The sequence below is a fragment of the Amphibalanus amphitrite genome, unplaced genomic scaffold, assembly GCF_019059575.1.
Source record: "Amphibalanus amphitrite isolate SeventyFive unplaced genomic scaffold, NRLGWU_Aamphi_draft 000860F_arrow, whole genome shotgun sequence".
In the NCBI taxonomy this organism is placed as follows: Eukaryota; Metazoa; Arthropoda; class Thecostraca; order Balanomorpha; family Balanidae; genus Amphibalanus; species Amphibalanus amphitrite.
Genome location: NW_024882354.1, coordinates 142,389 through 161,697, shown reverse-complemented (window position 1 = coordinate 161,697; position 19,309 = coordinate 142,389). Strand labels below are relative to the sequence as shown.

Sequence of the window (19,309 nt, the reverse complement as noted above, 5' to 3'; positions counted from 1 at the left end):
GTTCGACCCCCCCCCCTATACGGGCGAGGGTTAACCCAAATGCTCTCTCATCAAACACTGTTGCGAATGATAGCTGTACTCGTTAAACGTAAGGTAAGCTCATGCAGACACTATTGCCCATTGGAAGTAGATGCAAGTCACAGTGCACAGCAAACCGCAAACAAGTTCATCTTGCTTGTGTTACTCTCTTTTTGCAGCACTATGTCGCTATTGTCATGACGACCTCTTACGACCTGGCTGCGTCCGGATGTCCTCGGTCGCACCTATAACAGCTAGTCATCGTTCTAGCTACGGGCGGTACTCTATTGAAGAAGTCGAGGAAAGTTGTTTGTCACCACTGTGGGCTAAGCTCGTAATATATGTGACGCAGAGGCTGAAATCAATCTTCAGCGATTGATAAGAGTAACAGTATGCATTTAAAAAAAATTATCTCGGAATTTTGATATCTGCGACCTAAGGTCAGGTCAATTTTGCGACCTCTCCTTTACCTACAAGTCAATGGCAGAAAATTGAAATGAGCTTCTCATGGATAAACATCGTTCTAAATGTTCTCAAACATCATTTTATGGGTAAACATGACAGTTTGAATCGAAAAATTGCACTCATGACCCCTCTTTGTGCCCCTGAGGTCATTTCAGGTCATGAAAGGTCCCTGACAGTTTTTAACAATAGCTTTTGATAGAGACATGATAGAGCGGTGAAAATACCTCGGATGTGGTCAGCTCGACGATACGGCTCTACTGATATGCAACATGACCTTTTCCGATCAGGTCATGACCTTGACCTGAAGTGAAATTTTGAAGATGACCTTTCAAGATCAAGTTATAGTTCATTCGACGCGTCTCGACGAGAGTAACATGATGCTGGCAAAAGAAAAGAAATGTGCTGTCTGTCTGGAGTAAAAAGTTATTACAGAACAGCATTTTTCGTAAAAACGGCTATTTTTAGAGTTTTTGCCTCCGAGGCTAAACCGTTGATCTGAGGTCAAATCTGAGGACATGTTAGCGGAAAAGTGTTAAAAGAGCTATCGAATGTGCTTTTCGCGGCGCTGTAGCTCTATTGGTTCCCGAGTTATGCGCCGGGTTTTCAAGAATTGTTGAAATAGGCAAAGTTTGACCTTTGATGACTTACGATGACCTGACCTTTGACCTGACGTAAAGATTACTGTCGTGTTTTCTTCATTTTCTTTTTGACGCTCTTTCGAATGCCGCTTACTGCGTGTCGCCACGTGGCCCAGGAGCTGAGTTAGACGGGAGCGTGAAAACGCCTCCCCTCAGCACGACACGGAAAACTCAGACCACCAGCACGGCGCGGGTTAAATCACCTCATGTTGTGATGGGGCACGTTTTCCCTTCCCTTCATTTGGTATCACCCCCCGGTCATATGGAAGCACAGAAACAATAAACAGTTCCATGGTCGCCGCCATTGTGTTTCGAGGGTAATCGGCCGCTCCCGATAAATCGCCGCGAGAGTGCTAAACTAACCACCGGAATCGACCATAACATGGCGCGGTCGGTCGGTTTCGTAATCTTTTATTAACTTTTCGCTGACGGCCGCGACTAACCGTACTCGTTGTGCCTGTCGTGTGTAAATATCTGTGCGGCGCGCGCGTCCAAGATGGCGGGCGGCGATGAGGCGCAGTCGGCCGCCGCCGCTGAGAAGCCGTCTGAGATGGAGCTGCTTCGGGGCATGCTGCAGCAGCAATTGGAGCTGGCTGCAGCGGCAGCGCGACGTGAGGAGCGGATGGCCGCGCTGATGGAGCGGGTGCTTCCCGGCCCGACGGCCGTGCAGGACGCCACGGCACCCGCCCAGGCAGCTGCGGGGCCCGATTCCGGCGCCCGGCCGCGTGCACGAATGCCCGCCGCCGGCACGCCCACGCCCCGGCTGGCGGCTACCGCTACCCTCAAGGAGTTTGAGGCCTGGAAAGAGAAGTTCTCCGGCTACTGCCTCCTCACCGGCGTCCACGATCTCACCGAGGCTGAGCAGCGGGCCGCCCTGCTCGCCGTTCTCGACGACGACTGGGCCCGTGTGGTCCGGTTCGGCCTGCCCATCCCGGCCGAGGCGTCCATGGCCGATGTGATCACCGCCATGCACGCCCACCTTCGGCGGCAGCGGAACGTGGTGATCGACCGCTGCGAGTTTAACATGCGGATGCAGGAGCCAGGCGAGTCAGTGGACGATTTTATCTGCGCCCTGAAGGAGATAGCGTCCTGCTGTGATTTTTGCCCGAACTGCACCGATGATCGGTTCCGAGACCATCTGGTGGTGGGCACCAGTGATGACGAGGCCAGACGCCGCATGCTGGAGCTGCCCGATCTGACCTTCCAGATGGCCGCCGACCTGTGCCGGGCGTCTGAGAGCGCCCGTCTCAACAGCTCGGCGATCCGTGGCCCGGGCGAGCCGTCTCTGCGCCGTCTCTCCGAGTACCGGCGACAGCGCGGTCGGCCGAGCGGCGCGGACTCGCGCCCGGCCGACCAGACCCGGCGGTGTGACCGCTGCGGTGCCGCGCAGCACACGGACGGTCGTGCCTGCCCCGCCCTGGGTCGCACCTGCCACCGATGCCACGAACGGGACCACTTTTCCTCGGTCTGCCGGCGTGCCGCGGGCACTGATGAGCGGCACCGGCAGACGCCTAGTTCCGAGCGCAGCCACCAGGGCCAGGACTGGCGCCACCGTAGCGCGAGCAGCCGCCGCCAGGGGAGGGGCCGGCGCCACCGTAGCGCAAGCAGCCGCCGCCGTGGCACTGCGGCTGCCGACGCGTCGCACCGGCAGGTTTCGGTGCTGGCAGCGAATACGACCACGAGAGACACGGCGAACCGGCAGCAGTCAGCGCCGCCGGCGGCCCGGACGCCGGGCGCGCGCCTCAACAGTGTGACGGCCCACCGATCGCCGCAGGTACGGCTACAGCTGCACCTACCAAACGGAGTCAGGCGGTCGACCGTATGGACGCCCGACACCGGCGCTGAGATATCAGCCCTCTCACTGCAACAAGCCGAGTCCATGGGAGTGAGCAGAGCGGACCTCACGCCCTCCACATCTGTGCTGTGGGCCGCAGACAGCCGCCGGCTGGACTGTGTGGGCACGTGCGCCCTCACCCTGCAGCTCGGTGACGTCATACAGACCGTGCAGGTGTCCGTTCTGCGAGCACTGCACTCACCACTGCTGTCGTGGCACGATTGTATCGGCCTGGGAATTCTGCCGGCGAGCTTCCCGCGGCAGATTTGTCAGCGCGGCTCGGCAGCCGAGACTGGGACGGACGGTGGGGCACCGGAGCCGCCGCCGCCCGGTGAGCCGCCCGAGGCCCCCGCCGCCGGCAGCCAGCCCTCACTACGGCGCTGCAGCGGCACGACGGCGGCACCTGAGGAGACCCGGGACCTAAGCCGCGTCTCTGCCGCCGACCGGCCGGCCGCCAGCTCGGCCGGCGCCGACCCGACCGGGCGGCCGCCGCCGCCCGGCCGCGCGCACGGCCCGGCCGCCGGTGGCACCCCCTCCGCACGGCAGCGGCGGGCAGACTTCGACGAACTGAAAGCCGAGTTCCCGAGGGTCTTCGATACGAAGTCGACCCTGCGGAAGATGACGGGGGAGCCGATGAAGATCGAGCTGACGGACGACGCCGTCCCTCACGCTGTGACCACCGCCCGGAATATCCCGTTCTGTTGGCGAGAGGACGTGCGACTGCAGCTCGACGAGCTGATGGAAAAGGACATCATCGAGCCGGTGGAGCACCCCACCGACTGGTGTCATCCGATTGTTCCGGTGGCCAAACGGTCGTCAGACGGCACAGTGTCCGGCTGCCGGCTGACCGTGGACTTCACTAAGCTAAACCGGTTCGTGAAGCGACCGACGTACCCGGTCCGCTCGCCTCAAGACGCAGTCGCCTCCGTCTCACCCGGCGCTGCGTACTTCACCAAGCTGGACAGCAAGGCGGGGTACCACCAGGTCCCCATCCGGCCTGAAGACAGAGACCTGACGTGTTTCATCACGCCGTGGGGCCGCTACCGGTACCTGAGGGCCCCAATGGGAATCGTCAGCTCTGGCGACGTGTACAACCAGCGCGGTGACGCCGCGCTCGGCGACATCCCGCGCACGTGTAAGGTCGTGGACGACGTCCTGGCCTATGATGCTGACTACGCCGCCCACCTGCAGCACGTGCGGCAGATCCTGAAGAGATGTGACCAGCACGGCATCACACTCAACCCGGACAAGTGTCAGTTCGCGGAAGATGAAGTGGAATTCTGCGGCTTCCACATCAATTCAGCTGGCTATACCGCCGACGGCAAAAAAGTTCGTGCCATCCAGGCCTTCCCCAGGCCCGGCAACATCACCGACCTACGGTCGTTCCTCGGCCTGGTGACCCAGCTCGGCGCCTTCTCCCCAGAGGTCGCCGCCGCCGCCGAGCCGCTGAGACAGCTGCTGCGGCCGCGGAACGCGTGGCTGTGGGCGCCAGCGCACGAGCAGGCGTTCAGCGCGGTGAAGATGACACTCACGTCGCCGCCCGTGCTCGACTTCTTCGACCCTCGCCGCCGCACAGTCCTCGAGACTGACGCCGCTCGCTCCGGCGGCCTGGGCTACTGCCTGCTGCAGCAAGACGCCGCCGGCCGGTGGCGACTGATCCAGTGCGGCTCACGCTTCCTATCGGACGCCGAGTCGCGGTACGCCGTGATCGAGCTGGAGCTGCTGGCCCTGGCCTGGGCCTGCAAGAAATGCAGCATCTATCTCAGCGGGATGCAGCGGTTTGAAGTCCTGACCGATCACCGGCCGCTCATCCCGATCCTCAACAGTAAGAGCCTCGCGGAGATCGAAAATCCGCGGCTCCAGCGGCTACGTGAGCGGCTGGCGCCGTTCAACCTGCTCGCCACCTGGCGGCAAGGCAAGCTGCACGCCATCCCGGACGCGCTGTCGCGCGCGCCGGTGGATGACCCGGCGCCTGAGGACGAGGAAGCCGAGAGGGACGCCAGCCATCAACTCGCCAGCGTGCTCTCACGGCTGGCCACCGACGGGGCGGACGACGGTCCCAGCCCGTTCAAAGACGCGGCGCTCACAGAGGTGCGCGCCGCCGCCGCCGCCGATCCGGAGCTCATCGCACTCACCGATCTGATCCTGATCGGGTTTCCAGAGCACCGGTCACAGCTGGACCCGCGCCTCCGACCGTACTGGGGAGTTCGGGACCGGCTGGCCGTGGACGACGGCCTAGTGGTGTGCGGCCAGCGGCTCGTGATACCGCCCAGTCTGCGGCGCGCCACGCTCGAGCGCCTGCACGCCAGTCACCAGGGCGTCGAGCGCACCAAACGCCGCGCGCGGCAGGTAGTCTACTGGCCGTTCCTGGACAGTGACATTGCGAACCATGTCGGTGCGTGCCCGGCCTGCCAGCGGTACCTGCCCAGTCAGCAGAAGGAGCCGCTGATGCCGGAAAAGACGCCGTCACGTGTGTTTGAGGCTGTCTCCGCCGACTACTTCGTCTGGGCCGGCCGCACGTTCCTGGTGTACGCGGACCGGCTGTCCGGGTGGCCGTTTGTGTCGCACGTGGCCGGCGAGGCGACTGCCAGAGACCTGGTCTGCAGCCTGCGCCAGATGTTCGCGGCCACCGGCGTGCCCACCACCCTCCGGACAGACGGTGGACCCCAGTTCACCGCCCGGCTCACCCGAGAGTTTCTGCGCCGCTGGGGAGTGGAGCACCAGATCTCCACACCGCACTACCCGCAATCAAACGGACACGCTGAGGCGGCGGTCAAGGCCGCCAAACGGCTCATCCAGAAGGCGACTAGCAGCGGTGAGCTCGACACGGACGCCTACGCGCAGGGGCTGCTGGAACTGCGCAACACGCCGCGCGCCGACGGCCGCTCTCCGGCTCAGGTCCTGTTCGGCCACCCGCTGAGATCGGCAGTGCCGGCGCACCACCGGGCCTTCGCCGACTGCTGGCAGCGGGCGGCGGACGACTGTGACGCCAGAGCCGCGGCGCAGCAACAGAAAACAGCCGAGCGGTACGACGCGACAGCCCGACAGCACAGCGCGCTCACCATGGGTCAGCGCGTGCTCGTCCAAGACCCGCGGTCGGGGCTGTGGGACCGCGTCGGCGTCATCACGGCAGTCGGACAGCGGCGCGACTACCTGGTCCGGCTGCCCAGTGGCCGAGTCTACTGGCGGAACCGGCGCTATCTGCGACCCCAGAGATCTCTCATCTCGGAGGGCGCCGCCACACTTGCACCCGGGCGCCGGCAGCAGCCCGCTCCGAGCTCGGCACCCGACGGCACGGAGGAGACCGCCGCCGCTGCGCCGGCGGGCGGACAGCCGGCACCACCGGTGCTGCGGAACAGCGCCGATGACCCCAGCTCAGTGCGCCGTGGGACGCGCCGCCGTCGCCGTCCGGCCCGACTGACCGTGCGCTGGGCGGACCAGACGTACGACTGAGTTCGTGCGTCCACACCGTGTGTGGTGTACATTTTTTTTATGTGTTAGACGCAATGCGTATTTTGTACCGACGCATGCGTCTTGAGGGGGGGGTGTTGTGATGGGGCACGTTTTCCCTTCCCTTCATTTGGTATCACCCCCCGGTCATATGGAAGCACAGAAACAATAAACAGTTCCATGGTCGCCGCCATTGTGTTTCGAGGGTAATCGGCCGCTCCCGATAAATCGCCGCGAGAGTGCTAAACTAACCACCGGAATCGACCATAACACCTCACTCTTGTTATCGATCAAAATTCAAACGTCATTTTGCCAGCTGAAGTGCGTTCATCGTTAAGCGTTTATCTTGCAAGTTTTAACGTAGCTCCTGGTCTGTATAACGTCTTTGGTAAGGAAAAAAATATTTGGCTGCACGGATGCTATTGCATGAAACTCTCACAACCACTGTCAGCACACATCTGTCTTTTATGCTTGACATACAATTATCTCGGTGAGGAAGATAGTCATCATGTTAAATGCTGCTTCCAGGCCACTGGAGCTCATGCACATGGTTAGCCTTGCAATTACTGGCCCGGCCGCCTTGCATTCAGCGTTGTGGCTCGGTCATCGGTCGCAGGCGAGCAGTTAGGGCCGCTTCGGACGAGTCACGGTCCGTGATGCTGCTCACATTAGGCGCGAGGTGCGGCGTCACGGCACTGAACAGAGCGGGGCTTCAGGACCAACTGAAGAGGCGAAGAAAGGCGGCGGAACTAGATCACTCGAGGCGGAATTGAGATGTTTGCGGTGAGCCTAGCGGATGGCTGGATTAACCCGCGCCCCACTGGGGTCTGCGTATAACACGCCCTACTGGGGGGGGGGGGCTATTCATAGCCCCCCCTCCTAACTCCGAAACTACTGGGCCGATCGTCAAAATTCAAACGGCGTCAGATAACCCCGCAAAAACTGTCGAGCGAAACCTAATTTCATTTACCTCGAGGTCACCGATGACGTCACAGGTCAGGTCAAAGTAAAAATTATTAGCATTTTGGCTTCTTCACGTTTTGGGCTCTGGCCGCCATCTTACAAGTCAGATCAGGCTCATTTTTGGTTCACACACTCGTGAACAGATGCTCTAGATACTCTGAGGGTACCAAACTTTTACTTTGATTTTTAGGTCAAGGTCAGGTCATCACAGGTCACGAAAATATTTTATCATCCGTCGGTCACGTGACAGATGTTATATGGTCCATTTGGGCCAAACATTTCGAATTTGATGTCGTCTGTGTCATTCGAGGTCATTTTGAGTCAAATTTAGCTTAGGTCAGGTCACTTTCAGGTCAAAAAAGGTCAAATTTTGAAGTTAAAATTTTTCAACAAAAAAGGTGTCTATTGGATGCAGTTTGAGCTCAGGAACACGATGGTGCTATTCATATTGGCGTACGATGTCAAATTTGTGCTGAAAAATTGATTTGAAAAATTAACAATTGTTAATTTTTTGCAATAATGTGTATAACTTGGCCATTTTTGAAGATATTTAGCTAAAACTTGCTAGAGTTAGTCATAATAATGCGTTCTATCACATATATTCCGGTTTTTTCGAAAAGTCAAAAATGTTTGGGAAAAAATGTAAAAATATAAATTTTGAATTTTATTATATAAAATTTTCGAAATTTTCAAAATGTCGAAAATCCGAGATAGCAGTTTGATAGCGCAGTCTATTCTGAGTCCTCTCATGCAAAGAAATTGGATCTAGCTCAAAAACTGAGCTCTTGGGAGCGATTGCCGTGGTTCAATGTTTTGCGTCGAAATCGGCCGAACATGACGTCACTCTGACGTCATTTCCGGCCGACCTATGGTAGGTACGAAATTCAAATTTTGACACAAGGTGTCAAATTGATGCAGCCGAAGGTACTGAAAGTTTGGTGTTGATACGTCAAGCGGTTTGGAAGTTATTGCAGAAAAACGGGAGGGGGGCTATAAATAGCCCCCCCCCCCAGTGGGGCGCGGGTTAAGGCAAACATTGGCATGCGCGATAAAATGCAGCCTATGTTATGATGTTTATCAAAGTTTGCGTGGTATGACTCACTCATACGGAGTAACCTACATAGGAAATGGTGGCATAAGCCCATTACGAAGATTTCCACAAAGTTTTTGTCTTAACTCGGAATAAATTTTAATTAAGTAGGTATGTTATTTTTTTTTTTTGTCTCCCACAGTCGCTCAAAAGTGACTTTTTCACTCACATAGACAGTGACAGTTTCGCCGTCTTACATGGAATTCCACTTATACACCACACCTTCCAGGCGGTGGGGGGGGGGGCATTTTTTTGCCCCCCCCCCCCTTTACTTTTTTCGATATATCTCGAGAACCGCTGCGCCGATCGTCACCAAACTTTCAGTACCCTCCCGGGAGCAGCTAGCGCACATGGTGACCAAAAATTTTTCCAAAGGCTATGATAGGTTGGCCGCTAATGACGTAAGAGTGACGTCATTTTTGCCATTTTCGACCCCAAAAAAGGTTTCGCGGGAAGAGCTGTCAGGCCTACAGCTTTAGAGATACAGAAAAATGTTTTTTGCCATAAAAGGTGTGGAATTAAGAGGGCTACAAAACTGCTATTTCGGTTTTTCGATTTTTTTGGATTTTGACCCCCAAAAATAAAAAAATAGATTTTTTGAATATAATAGCCAAAAAATCCAAAAAGTTTTTTGAATTTCGAAAAAAAAAAACGGAATATATGTGATAGTCCCTACCGCCTTCTATCTACATACCAAATTTGAGATCGATACCTCGTTTTTTGGCCAAGTTATAGCGAAAAAAACTGTTCAAAAATGATGACGTCAAATTTTCGAACTCAATTTTTAGCAATTCTAGACCTCCTAGCGCAAAACAAAGACCACCATTAGACTCCCCGTGACGAGCTGCATCGAATCGATACCCATTTTATGCAAAAATATCAACTTTGAAATTTGACCTTTTTTGACCTGACCTTGACCTGACCTCCACCAGAAAGTGACCTAAACCGTACCTGATGGTCTTATAACCAACACCATTGAGTTGGAAATGAAAAACTGGCCATAAAACATGCATCACATAACCTTAGTAAAGTTGGGCTCATGTGGTGACCCTTGGTGACCTTTGGTGACCTGACCTGTGACCTGACCTGGTATGACCAGTGACCTCTAATAGCAACATATGCACTAGACAACTGACGCCTTATCGCTGATTTTCGACAAAATGCGTTTTACTCGATGTTATAGCGCTTTCCCTAGAAGCCCTGTGAACGGTGAAACATTTTATCTTTGACCTGACCCGTGACGTCATCGGTGACCCCGAGGTCAATGAAATTTGGTTTCCCTCGACAAATTTGACAGGGCTATCGAACGCCGTTTGAATTTTCCGGATCCGTCCAGTAGTTTCGGAGATACGGGGGGGGGCAAAAAAGTGCCCCCCCCCCCACCGCGTGGAAGGTGGCTGGTAGGCCCACCGCCTGCCGGGTTAAAGGCGCTCCAACACATGCTGCCACTAACTGTGACTCGTGATCCTGATCCTACGCTACCTGCCCGTTAGTGCAGGAGCCTATCACGGGTGTGCGATGGAGCCGCACTGCCGGGCAGCTGGGTGGAGACTGGAGATCAGTGTCGCCAGTGGCGGATCCCCTCCCGATGCTGTCAGAGGCGAGAGGCTCGTAATGTAGCATCGGAGACGCCGCAGGTGCTCGGGGCCCGCTGTGTGGACTCGTTTGTCGTCGGCAGTCAGCGTGGGGTGAACGGCGGAGATGCGATTGGATCGGTTTGTTTTGCGGTGGTGCGTTGACCATTGCCGAGGGCTGGGCGGTGTAGTGACGGTAGAGTATCTCCGGCTGCCGGTTCTACCCCACTGCACTGGCCGGACGGCTCAGTGACGGCAGCACCCCCCCCCCCCTCCTGAGCTGGGGCTGCCGGAGAGGCGCTTCGTCAGATTGGGGCTAATGGACCTCCACATCAAACGTAACCCGTAAGGAATGAAGGTTAATTGATGAGCAGCGCTAAAACGTGTATTTATTTACACTGTGCGCGCACTCAGATTCGTTCACACGCTCGAATCTATTAATAAAATCTTCGATGGAAAGAATAACAAATTAGAACGTGTAGGAACGATTGAAGTGTGTGACAGATCTGCGTGTGAGAGCGCGTTCAGTTCAAACAGTTTCAGCGCGTTATTTGATGTGTTTCATTAGCTCTAAATACATACGTCAGCCAGGGGAAAGAGGACGAGTGCCGTTCTAGATGTATCATTAGTGAAAATTAAAAGTGCTATATATAAGAGGTCGCCTTAAAGTTTGGTTGCGGCTGTGGTAAAACGATCGTCAAAGTCAGACGTTCTGGACGTAGCATACCTATGGCTGGTCGCAAAATACGACAGCCCGACAGGCCCTTGTTTTACGACCTTGCTGATGCAAGGGATGTAGGTATGTACCTTGCGCACACACTGCAGGATTTTGGTTCTTAACGAGTTTTTTTGTGAACTTACTGGCGCTCGGCATCCCTATAACCCATAGATAAGGCGGACTGTCTCAGGCCTGCCCCCACCTGTAATCCAAACAGGGCTGTCCCAGGCCCACCTCCCCAAGACAGCTGTCCCAATCACTGTCCAAGACAGCTGTCCCCATCCCTGTCCAAGACCGCCGTCACAGCTCTAAGCTCGGGAGACGAGCACCGAGCACTGAGTGTCGCTCCCCAAAAGGCAGCCGGCACTTTTAGAGAGTGATGGACCGCGCTGCCGCCGCCGGGTTACAGGCCTTGAGACGCGGGCAGTCGGAACACCTCTCGCTGCTGTGGCTGTGCTTGTCAGCTGGGGATTGTAGTAGCTCTGGCGCGGTGCGAGAAAACATGAGATTTGTTGTTTATTTTCTGATCGGTAAGTTGATGTGAGGCGAAGTGTTTTTTTAATGTCTATTTCTTTAATTTTACATAGATATTGTTTCTTTTTTATAATCGATGTTACGGGAGCGTCTGTTACCAAGGCTGGGCTGTGTACTGGATTCTTGTTATTTCGTTCTTGCTATCAATATACCAGCACAAAAAAGCACCAACCGTGATCATGATCAGCCGTAATAATGTAATACACGAGTGCCTATAGTGCAAATTGGCTTTACTCTATCAATTTTTCCTATTCAAAAGCCGATGTACAGAAGCGGTCATGACGAAGTTACATTGAACGCTCTCATGTCTGCAACCAAAGAGCTAATATGGATGAATGATAGGAGCCATGAGTGTTGCACCAAAGGATGTTGGAATGTCCCCTGTCTCGAGTGTCCACTGTCTAGTGCTCATGAACCAAGATGCACGTGCAGATTTCAACTGGCAGTCTGTAGGCTTCACCGAGTGACCCTGTCGCTAGTGCACCGTCAAATAGTAAAATTGGAGCTAGCATGCTTCCCTTCAATAACCATGTTAACTCTTGTATTTACGCCTCGGCTTGAAATTGCGAGATATTTTCCCTTCTTATGTTATACGCATTTAAAGATAATATGCTCATGGCAGTTCAAATAAATAGGTGCCTCATACAAAAAACTCCGCTTAAAAAACTATTTGAAGAGATGCATTAATAATTGAATGAATGAATGAATAAGTGAATGAAGGAATGGTTGAATGAAGCAATGAATGAATGAATGAATACTTTGGAATTTAAAATTTACCAGAAATATGAATGGAAAAGAAGACAGATCGTCGTGTTTTTTTTTTGTCCAGCTATTGCACGGTTTACTGCAAATTACCTTTGTGGGAAATTCGCGATACTATCATCTATCTCGTAGTCGGAGATGCTCTTGACTACCGTTAGTTTGTGATGTCGTCGGTAGATGGCAGTGCGGTCCGCCGAACCTCCCCTCTCACAGAGCCGACTGGCCGTCGGACCCTCAGCGGCCCGGCGGACCCTCGACGACCGCGGCGGCGGCAGGGGGCGTGCTTCGGCAGCTCGAGCTCTCGGCGCGGGCCGCGCGGGACCAGGTGGTCGCCGCCGCCGCCGCCCGGTCAGTCGCACGCCGGTGTCGGTGGGGGTCGCGGTGGTGTCTCCTGAGCGGGGTCGGTCCGGGCCATGCGCCAGGCCAGTGTCGGCTAGAGACGCCCGCTCTGTCGCCCGTGTACGGAGAGTGTCAGTCTGGTGTGAGGGGTGAGAGGGGGCGGAGAGAGCACGCGCCATGAGGCCCCTCGGAGGACCCAGGTGAGTGGCCGCCGCCGCTGTGGGGACCACTCGGGGCACGGGCTCGTATGAAGTGGTGAGGTCCAGTAGCTGGATTTTCCAAACCGCCTCTTTACATTGTGTTCTCCCTGTGCCGAATGTCACACCACGCGACGTGCCTCTTGACATTGACAGTGGGCGTTGGACGTGCAGCTTATCTAGCCGACAGATTTATGGAGCGTTTAAATCGGTTTATGCCATGCACCCCTGGTCCTGTCCCGTGCCGGCGCGCTGTAACCGGCCCCCTCTATCGAGCTGTGTTGCCGAGCGGTGCCGGTCCGATAAGACGCTCTCGTACGGTGGAGCGATACACGGCAGGACAAACCTGTTGAATGTTGATCCCTGCACACAACCGGCTACCGACGACGGGGGCGGGCCTCGTGCGTGGCTGGCGAGGTGGCGATGTGGGGATGTCCCTTTGAGAAGATTATGAGGCAAATTAATTGTGTCGAATTAATGCCCTAGTTTTTGTTACCATTTGGACGATTTTAACCTTGCCCGGATACGATTTAAACATCATGTATTTTACAATCGGGAATATCCACACGACTCAAACAGTGCTCTGTATGAAATGGCTGAAGTGTTTTTCATTGTTAACAACTAGGTAATTGGATACCGGAAGGACCAAGGTCAAGTTCATCAGTATGTTAAAATTATTCATTGTTTGTTCTATCTAATACATGTTTAGTTTGCATGCATTAACCTACTAAATTTACTTTATTACGTGTTTACGGTTAAACATGACGCAATTAATTTGCACATGGCAGGAACATTAATTTACCGGTAGTCTTATTTGCAACATAATTCCTATCATTAAGTTTGCGAAATTCATAACTGGATGATCCACCGATGCTTTTATTGCTGGCGAGACTATTAACCATTCATTTTATTCCCCGGGGGCATTCTCGAACACCTCGTGAGGGCCTGCCTAGGGACGCTGGGATAAAATCGCAGCTGATTTGTTGCCACTTATTTACGGCGGCATCCACTGCCCGCAGATAGCTCGGTTCATTTTAGCCACACATTAATGTCTGCAACGTTCTAGAGAAAATAGGTCACAAAGCTGTGGAATCGGGTGCGTCTATCCAACTATTCATAGGTTAAGGTAACGCATAATTAAATGCTTAAAAGCTGCCACCCAACAGTTTAACCCGCGCCCTGGTGGGGGGGGGGGGCTATTTTTTGCCCCCCCCCCCCCCTCCAGACTTTTCGATATATCTCCAGAACCGCTGCGCCGATCGCCACGAAACTTTCAGTACCCTCTCGGACATCAATTTTACACATCGTGACCAAAAATTTTTCCAAAGGCTATGATAGGTTGGCTGGAAATGACGTCAGAGTGACGTCATGTGCTGCCGTTTTCGACCAAAAAAAGGGTTTCGCGGGAAGAGCTGTCAGGCCTATAGCTTTGCAAATACAGAAAAACGATAAAGACATAAAAGATGTAAAATGGACAGGGCTACAAAACTGCAATCTCGGATTTTTGAAATTTTTGGATTTTGACCCCCAAAAATCAAAAAAATAGATTTTTTGAATATAATAACCGAAAAATCCAAAAAGTTTTTGGAGTTTCGCAAAAACCGGAATATATATGATAGTCCTTACCGCCTTCTATCCACATACCAAATTTGAGATTGATACCTCATTTTTTGGCGAAGTTATAGCGAAAAAACTGTTCAAAATTGATGACGTCAAATTTTCAAACTCAATTTTTAGCAATTCTAGACCCCGTAGCGCAAAACAAAGACCACCATTAGACTCCCCGTGACGAGCTGCATCGAATCAATACCCATTTTATGCAAAACTATCAACTTTAAAATTTGACCTTTCTTGACCTGACCTTGACCTGACCTTCACCAGAAAGTGACCTAAGCCGTACCTGATAGTCTTATAACCAACACCATTGAGTTGGAAATGAAAAATTGGCCATAAAACATGCATCGCACAACCTAAGTACCTAATGTTAGGTTCATGTGACCTGACCTCTGGGCTCTGACCCTTGGTGACCTGACCTGTGACCTGACCTGGTATTGTCAGTGACCTCTTATAGCAACATATGTACTAGGCAACTGACGCCCTATCGCTGATTCTCGACAAAATGCGTTTTCTTCGGTGTTATAGCGCATTCCCTAGATGACCCGTGAACGGTGAAACATGTCATCTTTGACCTGACCTGTGACGTCATCGGTGACCCCGAGGTCAATGAAATTTGGTTTCCCTCGACAAATTTGACAGGCCTTTCGAACGCCGTTTGAATTTTGAGGATCCGTCAAGTAGTTTCGGAGATACGAGGGGGGGCAAAAAATAGCCCCCCCCCCACCAGGTCGCGTTATAAACAGACCCCACCAGGGCGCGGGTTAACGGGTCAGTAAATCGTTGTTTGAAACCACCACGGGACCAAACAGTGCCATCACAGGTAACATACCACTGGCGGCATTCCCACGGTATATTTGCAGCGATGAACGCACCGTAGACCAACAATGTGCACTAACTAGATAATTAATTTGCATGTTCCCAACCGATAAATGCCGACGTATTGCCACAATGGCCGCAGTACAATGATAACTCTTTGACTATTGTTCCCATTCGATCCATATTCATGAGTGAGCGCCAATCGTTCTGCAAACCTTGTTTAGTCATTACATGAAGCTGTACGTGCATGTGTCGATGTAGCTGCCCATCGGTCTACTATTTCTGATTTAACGCCGAATCGGCCGGCTTACCGAGACATTTAAAGGTTTGCCACGACTGTCAGATCAAACCGGTTATGTTAATCGGCTGTCTGGCGTGGGTTGTGCTTAGTCGTATTGTAAACACCCTGGGAATCGTTTGTCTAGATAGTGTGACTTTGGGTAGTTATTGGTTTCGATCTTCTATAACTGATAGTTAAAGCTCTAACTTTTTATTTTGAAGTTCCGTCCAATTTTGTTACGGCGTCATGTTCTCATCGCATAACTATTTCGTGAGTTTGCTGTTTGCCTGATGCATATCGGGATATCGGAATGCCACGTTATTTCTTATCTTAATGAACGATGCTCAACATTGACGGCGCTCATTCATACGGCGGAATGGTTCTTTGATCAAACTTTGATGTCTGATAGCCGCCTTCGTCGTCTCAAGGTGGAAGACTCATTTGCATTTGTTTGATATGTAATAAAACAATCCGTCTTCCATGTATTTAAAACTTGAATGTGCACTGTGCACAGTGCAGTGCGTGCCGCCGCCGGGTCAGTAAGTTCCCCGGCATCACCCGTCCCTCTCCACCTTCCGCGGTCGCCCGGTGAATTACGGATGGCCGCCACCTCCGGCGGGCAGGGAGAAGTAGCCATCAGGGTCAGCTGGCGCCACTCGCGGAACAATGCCCTCCGACAGCCGCTACCACAATGCAACAATGCCTCGGCGAATGCAATTAGAGGTTTGCGCCGCGTCATTGGCTCAGGTAGCCCGGTTGGCGCGGCGCGACTGTTGGCCAAACGCCTACTGGTGTCATTGGGTGATCGCAGGGCTGATGGCTTAGCGTGGCGTTAGGCTTCAGATTGGAAAAAAAAAACGTGGATACTGCCGATTATAACGTTTTACGCTAGATCGAGGTGTATATGAGACACAGACTGATCGGTCGTATTTTTGTGTGAATCTATTGAAGTTTAAAATGTTTATAGTAACATATTTTTAGTGCTTTTATAGAGTGCTGCGGTAACATATTTTTAGTGCTTTTATAGAGTGCTGCGCTGGCCCAAAACCTTCTCTACGGTTAGTTGATTGCATGTCGAGAGATGGGCAACGCACAATCGGCGTTGCTACCTAAGAAGTGATAGATCTCTTCATACTTTCATAGGCATGCTTGTGAAACCGATGCATTTAAAGGAATGACCATTGGCTGTGTGGATCGAGAATCGTGTAACTTAATCCATTTGATCGTGGTGATCTTGTATTTCCAAATGGTAACAGGCCCGCTATCTGTGACCCATCTGGGTGATTTCCAGTCAGCCTCCCCTGATATCGCCATTACCTAACACGTGTTCCGTCGCCATTACCGACATGGTACACGGGGGATAGCGATCGACAGGGCAGCTAACGCGACCCGCCCCGTGTCGAACCTCGGACATGATACCAATCGCCCGCACCCTATTCTACACGCTGACAGTGGCGGTCCCACTCCGAAATCACGCCTAGGGTTCACACTGAATCACGACCGAGGTCGTCAAAGCTCCACCAGTGACGTAATATGACTTGACGTCACTGGTGGACAAGGGACATCCTTTTAAAGGGACGGCGGGCGTTGGACGGTCATGTCTGTACTGTGCAGACTGCTTGGAGGCTGTGTCTGTTCAGCCTAGACTGTTCGGAGGCTGTGTGCTGACTGCTGAGCCCAGACTGCGTGGAGACACGGGGCAGACCCCTACCCGCTTCACAGGTGGGCTGGCTGTCCGTGCTGAGTCGAGGGTCGACTAAAGTAGTGACCTATTCTGTGAGGGATAATGAGAGAGATGTTTGTAAACTAGTGAGCGGGGCTTGGTGTGGTAGAGTCAATATGATGCTCTGTTATCGAGTCAGCTGTGTTTTAAAGTGCATCTGCGCCCATGCTGGCGGTTTTAGAGGCTCGCATGAGCGGTAGAACAATGGTGAGGTCCAAGGTCAGAGTCACTGACGCGCGGTCATGAGCGCTGAAACAACAGACGGGGTCCTGGAACCGCGGCAGCGTACAGCCAGAGGCCTGCGGGCCTGGGCATGTGCGCAATATTTATCATTGAATATTTTCATTCTGAAATAGCATGAGCATCCGTTGGGAAGCCGCCTATTTGTGATCCTCAGTCCTGTGTTTGCTTCCATGAATTGGCGGCCTTGTCAATAATGATAACAGCGTCCATTGCATTCTCATTGGTGGGTCCAGAAAGGTGGTCTGGCACGCTACGGGGGCATAGGTACCCCAAAAAGTTTATCCAAAATAAAAAAGCTCTTTGGATTTCGCTTCCTTATGTACTGTTGAACGGTTTAGAACAAACTTTTCCGAATATTAGTAGCTTGGTCTTCTCTCTATTTGAGAAAAAGGCAAATTTTGTCGATGTCGGGCGTTGCGGGGGGGGGGGATTTGCGCCAGATGCCCCTCCCTCTGGATCCGCCAGTGGGCACCATACTTGAACCGTATTGTTTAGGAGACTGCTCTGATTCTAATAATCATGCCCTTTTTGCCTGGAGCATTGACCCTCTGAAACTGTATCGTGTAGGTATCATTCAAAGTTTATCATTGATTCTCCGTAAAACGAAACACAGTGTGCTTCCGATAAATAGCATTCGATCGTATCAATCGCGACAAATTAGTGTCACTGGGTCTCATCATCGATGTCAATTAGTGCAACAAATGAAAGCCAAGCCACTGATTCATGGAATTCGCTGCAGGTTCGCCTCAGCTGTATCAACTCGCGGTGTGCGAATATTCCCACATCGAACGGCTCATTTGGCGATACAGTCCTCCATCAAATCGTTCAATCAGCTCACCATAATCTCCTTCCGTGCTTGTCCCTGGCCATCCACGATTAAGGGATTGGGGGGAGCGAGCCGGGGCTGATCTTCAGTCAGTGGACGCCTCTGAGGCCGTACTTCATCACTGTGGATTATCCGTCGGCCGTTTGACACCTGATGGTGCTCTGATGACCCGCGTGCCGTCCTCCCGCTGAGCTGACCCGGCACCGGTGCAGGCCGGGCGCCGTGGGTCGTGCGGCACCCCGGCTGGGCGGCCCCAGCTGCAGAGCGCGAACTGCAGTCGACCTGCACAGTGCACAGTGCACATGGGAAAGGCAGCGGCTGCTGTTTGTCGATGTATGTATGCTCCATGGTCGGAGAGGAGTGGGAACTTGTTTTGCTCTCCCTCTTCCCCTTTTCTGATTCTCCCTCTATTCCTCTCCCTCCTCCCCACCCTCTATCCCTCCTCTCTCTCTCTCTCTCTCTCTCTCTCTCTCTCTCTCTCTCTCTCTCTCTCTCTCTCTCTCTCTCTCTCTCTCTCTCTCTCTCTCTTTCTCTCCCTCTGCTGTAAGCCGCTCGTGGCCCTGCCGCGGCTTATATGGGTAACTCGAGCACCCCTGCCGAGCGGCGGTGGCGCTCTGACCAGGGGGGGGGGGGGGGTGCGGCTGCCGTCTCTTTCACCCAGGGGCGCCGGTGTCGGTACCCGTTACAGTGGACAGTACCGGTCTTCCCGAGTGCCAAATACAGACTCTGAGTCATTCGTGAGTTGTGACTCGGTCGGGCAGAGTCGGTTGAGTCTGCCGGGTGAGTTTTAGGATTGATGCTATGACAAGAGAGTCGCTACTTCGTGGTTGTGAAGAAGCGATATCGGCTGAGGGCGCTGCTTAGAGCCAAGAAGTAAAGAATAAACCAAATTAGATCTGACGTTTTGATCATGAACTTACTTCTCCTTTAGTCGAGTCAGGCCTGTTTGATTTATGAGTCGCCGTTTCTGATTGCATGCTGTTGCACACATTGCGTTGATTTCACTGAGATGGCACTCGTGTCATCAAACCTCTACCATCTCGTCAGGGCTGCTTCAGTCACATGAATAGCCGTCAGTTCCCGTCGAGAGGACCTCGCAGACCAGCGTGTCTCCTCTGGCGAATCCACGTACGTGCGGTGCTGGTCTGAGGCCACTGTTTGACCCCGTCAGGCGCGACCTTCCGGTGCGCTGGGCGGCTGTCGATGCAGTCCGAGACAGGTC

The 19,309-nt window shown here is 53.3% G+C and overlaps 1 protein-coding gene across 1 annotated transcript in view; it reads left to right on the top strand.

Moving 5' to 3' along the window:
• Positions 1-12,316: 12,316 nt before the first annotated feature.
• The window catches only part of LOC122367262 (thrombospondin type-1 domain-containing protein 4-like), a 102,619-nt gene continuing 95,626 nt past the window's right edge, over positions 12,317-19,309 (top strand). The window contains exon 1 of the mRNA XM_043340210.1: positions 12,317-12,585. Within this exon, the coding sequence (XP_043196145.1) occupies positions 12,563-12,585 (23 nt within the window). The 5' untranslated portion in view covers positions 12,317-12,562. The remainder of the gene's footprint in view (positions 12,586-19,309) is intronic.